The sequence below is a fragment of the Alligator sinensis genome, unplaced genomic scaffold, assembly GCF_000455745.1.
Source record: "Alligator sinensis unplaced genomic scaffold, ASM45574v1 scaffold246_1, whole genome shotgun sequence".
Classification (NCBI taxonomy): Eukaryota; Metazoa; Chordata; order Crocodylia; family Alligatoridae; genus Alligator; species Alligator sinensis.
Window position 1 is genome coordinate 969238 of NW_005842367.1, and position 4663 is coordinate 973900.

General features: G+C 48.4%; 1 protein-coding gene across 7 annotated transcripts in view; it reads right to left on the reverse strand.

Annotated features, from left to right (window-relative positions):
- Nucleotides 1–4663, reverse strand: part of WDR19 (WD repeat domain 19) — a 90164-nt gene that overhangs the window by 70685 nt on the left and 14816 nt on the right. For all 7 annotated transcript variants that reach the window (XR_003095384.1, XM_025210687.1, XM_025210686.1 and 4 more), the window contains one exon: nucleotides 2447–2527. Coding sequence is in view for 6 of the 7 variants with exons in the window: in XM_025210687.1 (XP_025066472.1) it covers nucleotides 2447–2527 (81 nt within the window). In the remaining variant the exon portion in view is untranslated. The remainder of the gene's footprint in view (nucleotides 1–2446; nucleotides 2528–4663) is intronic.

Here is a 4663-nt window from a genome sequence, read left to right on the forward strand (position 1 = left end):
GCACTGGCAGGCCGGGTGGGCGCCAAGTTAACCCCGGCCTGGCCCCACGGCTTCTCCAGCACCAGGTCAACCCGGTTGTAGCCAAGCGGCTCCTGCAGCACCATGTTAACCCGGGCATGCATACCATCTCAACCAGCACCATGTCAACCCCTGCAACGTCACTGGTGTCAAAGGTCACGTGACATTACTTCCTGATATGATACCACTTCCTGTGGTGTCTTTGAATATGGCTTGCCGGCCCACTGGGTGATAAAAAGATAGTGATCCGGCCCCACATTCAAAAAGGTTGGACACCCCTGGTCTAAGGCAAGGGTGGGCAATTACTTTGTGTGGAGGGCCACTTACTGAGTTTTGGCAAGCTGTCTAAGACCACATGGATAGCCCTGCCCCTTGACAGGTGCCCCGCCCCTGGCCGCCATCTTGGGACCAAAAGTCCCACCCCTTGCCCCCAGAAATGCTCCTTTCAGCAAGGGGTTTTGCCATCTTGGAACCAGAAAAATACCAATTTTATTCTAAAAACGAACATCTGCAACATTCATTAATTTGATTTAAAAAAAAAAATTTGTCCTGATTTACATGTGTTTGTGTAGTGTACATAGAGGTGATTGCACAATAGCTTAAAATGAAGTCTTAGTCTTCTATATTGTGGGGGAGGATGGATAGGTGTGGGGTGAGGGAGCATGTGGGTGTGTGGATATATAAGGTGTGGGTGGGTATGGAGTTTGTGGGGGCCCATGTGGGGGGAAGCGTGGCTGGGGTGTGTGTATGTGAGTCTGCATGGATGGCAGTGCAAGGGGGGTGCGGGTGCATGTGTAGGGTGGGGTGTGCTTGTGGTATTCGCCCTATGAACACACACACACACACACACACACACACTGCTTCCCTCACTGATCTCTCTCTCTCTCCCTCATTGCACAGACACACAGACACACACACACACACACACAGCCTCTCCCTCCCTTATTGCACAGACTGACAGATACACACGCAGACACCCACCCCCCTCCCACTTCTGGCCCTGGGGTACTGGCGCAGCCCCGCAGTCGGGTGATGCAGCCGGCTGCCACGTCGTGCTGAAGCAGCCAGCTGCATGCAGCCAAAGCTGCAGCAGGCAGATACAGCTGGTTGGGGGGGCAGGGGGAGGGGCCAAGCTGCCCTTGCTGTTGCATCCTCCTGGCTTCCCCCGGGTCTTACTGCCCCTGGTTCCTGTAATCTTTGACAGGCAGTGAGGAGCAGATAAATATTAATCTTTTAAACCTTTTAGGTGTACCACGGGCCAGACAGAATGGCCTGGTGGGCTGAATCCAGCCTGTGGGCTGTATCTTGCCCACCCCTGATCTAAGGACTTATGCAGGACATAGGCAATTTTACATTCTCACTGACATCCTGTTACACTTTTAGCTTCTCTCATTTCTTGGAGTCTCAGAACAGCAGAAACTCCCTATGCTTGAAGAAGGATGACTATGCCCAAAAGCTTGCTAAGAACTTTTTTCCAACTACTCAGTCGGTCTAATAAAATATATCAAATCTACTCAAAGAACCTTGCTTGCCAGTTCTCTAATGGGAATCTAAGGATGAAGAAAATTCAAGTCCAAGGATGAGGTACAAATGGCAGTGTAAGCATACTTCCAGGAGCAGTTTGAACATTCCTTTACAAAAGGAATAAGAGCCTGAGTCAGATGTTGGCAGAAGAGCATTTACAAGCAAAGGGACCACAAAGAAAGTGATCTAATGATCAATGTACCTAGGCTACAATAAAATGTGCTTTAGCAAGATGCCTTTACTTTTGACTGACCCTTGTAAAGAAAATACTATTTTAAAATCCAATCCAATTCACATTATCCACTAGCCCTTAGTTTAAAAAGGAAGCACTTTTCCTTCTAATTTCCATTTTAGCAGTATTACAATTAAAGAATTAAAAAACAAACAAACCCCCCCCTGTTTGATACAGCTGGTGCTTTCAAACAAACCGAAAATATGCCCTACTGTTGACACCCAAATCCATTCTGATGTATAACAAGAGCTCTCTCAACATTCCAAGCATCCAACTTCTGAAAATTTGGATGTGCATGAATTCAGATATTTGGCCTACGCCAATCTCTAGCTGTAACCTCCTAAAATGATTTGTTCTTAAATAGGAATACGACTAAAGAGTTACATGGCCAAAACATTTTAAGAATTACTATTATTTTAAACTTTTCTTCTAAAGATAGCATAACAATTAGTTTACATTTGTTTGAGGCTTTAAATTGTTGGGTTTTTTATTCAGATTATTGTTCCAAAAATGTGTAATCCTTTTAAGGAACACACACACACACATATATATATACATACATACATACATATACATACACACACACACTAAATGTGGTGGACTCTTCTCTTTATATTTTGAACTGAGAGGTGCTAAATGGTGTTATGTACTGGTTTCTTATTGATTTCTTACTGTGCTTTCTCTGGTTGATATTCTTTCATCAGTCTTCATTGCTGAGAACTGCATATCACTGGGGTCTGATCTCACTGAAGTCTGCAAGAAGGAAATTCCCATTCAGAGATAGATACAGCACTGATTTGTTATGAATTCCAAAGCCTTTTAAAAAGCCAAAGTAGAGATTCATTTTTACTCTCCATCAACAAAGGCCAGGCTGAAGAAATAAGACTTCAGTCTGTCATTTAATGAAGTATCCAATGAGCCTTTGTTACCACTATTTAAAAATAAGTCAGTTCTATAAATTATGTACATATCCAGAAACAGTCTTTGCTCAGTGGGATTCTAATACATGTAAGCAAACACGTACGAAATCTAGAAGATTCTAATGTTCTTGGAGGGAGCAACAGAATCAACTTCAGCATGCAGTCCTCACCCCTGCCCTGGCCTATGCATATGGAGTAAAAGGCCTGAAACAATTTAAAGGTACTTGTGGCAGAGCACCTTTGGTACCTGCCACTTTAAGGTTTGGAGCTGGCAGTAGAACAGCTGACAGGTGTGTGCTAGCTTTGATGAGGTTACCACATGACCCCAGGAGGGCTGTGGGATTGGAGAAGGGGGCAGAGAAACCTCCATTTTAACTCAGGCCCTCAGAGATGGAGCAGCAATCTTTTGTTAGGGACTGGAGAGACAACACTGGCTGAGTGGCTGCTCAGGAACATCTTGGAAGCAAGGGAGGAGATCTGGGGATGGCAGGAGGCTCCTGGTCCTGGGTATGACTAAACTGCGCCCTGCCAAAGATGGGTGGCCTGGTGGGACAGTCCCCCAGAAATGCCAGGCCAGTTACCGCCCTGGTGAAAGGTGAGGAGGGATGCCTGAAAATCCCAGCCCCTGCCTGCGGGTGGGTTATTAACATCAGAGGAGAGTTGAGAGGCAGTGGGGCCAGGCAAGTTCAGTGTGGCCACCTGAGCACAGTGTTAGGGGCCTGGCATGGGGGTAGCCACCTGAGCCCCATAGGGTGAAAGACTCCAGTGGCCACAGTAGGGGGGTGAGAGAGAGAGAGAGGTGGTCCAGTGAGGGGACAGAGTAGGAAGTGACCCAGGAGAGGGGCCAGTGCCTGAGTTCAGCCTTGAGTACAACATAAGGCCATGGGGCATGTAGAGTAAGGCCAGAGAAGGTGGCTCGAAGTGCTGCATGCGCCCTCGGTTAGAGTGCAAATAGGCAAAGCCCAAAGTGCTGCGTAGAGTAGGGCCCAAGGGGGACCTAAAGGGCTGCATAGAGTAAGGCAGGTTAAAAGTGGTCCAGGAGGCGGACAGTACTTCAAAGGCCTGGTGAGAACAGGTGGTGTACAGAGGCCCTTGTCAGCAGGGCCTGCTAATGGGCAGTCTCCCACCTTAGGAACATCTCTAATATTTGTTACCAACAAGGCGTGGCAAGTGAGCTAGGTGGGTGGTTAGCTCAGGGACAGGTAGGCAGCTGACATTCTGACCCAGTCCTGAGATGGCCCTGTCACGGTACTACCTAAAAGCCCTAACCCAGGGAGAGTTCTTTTAGCCAAACACTATAAAAGACTTGCATCAGGCTGCAATCCTAGCTTTTCCTTGCAAATCCTGGTTTAGGGATGGCATGTCAGGGATAGGGCCATACCATGCAGTCTCTGGTAATGCAGCTTAAGTTATGTGTAGGGCCTCATTAGCTCCAGGAGCAGCCAAGGGTCAGGGTGGCAGAAAACACCTAGTTTTCCGGTGCTTTAAGTTCTATACTAGTGATGCTCAACCTTTTCCCCTGATGGGCATTGCCCAGTTCATCCACAGACCAGATGTGGCCGACTGCCCTGATCTGGTGCTTAGGGTGGGCATGGTATGACCTCATCTCGTTGTGTGGAGGGGGTTGGGAGAGGGGAGGAAGCCCAATGCGTGTGTGTGTGGGCAATCCCAAACCAGCCCTGTGTGGGGTGGGAAGGGGGCATGGCCCAGCCCCGATTCATCTCCATGGGAGAATGGGGTGGAGAAGGGAGGCCCGGCCCTAATTTGGCTGTGTTGGGAGTGGGGGCGTGAGAATTAGGCAGTGGGGGAGGGTGGCCACTGTTCCACGTCACCAAGTTTCTCAACCTACAGAGAGCCCACAGGCCAGATGCAATAGCTTGGCAGACTGCATTTGTCCCTGTTTGCAGAGCACTTAGGTGCCCTGCTCCTAAAGAGGGGAAAACTGCCAGGGAAAGAGCCCTAGCAGTGA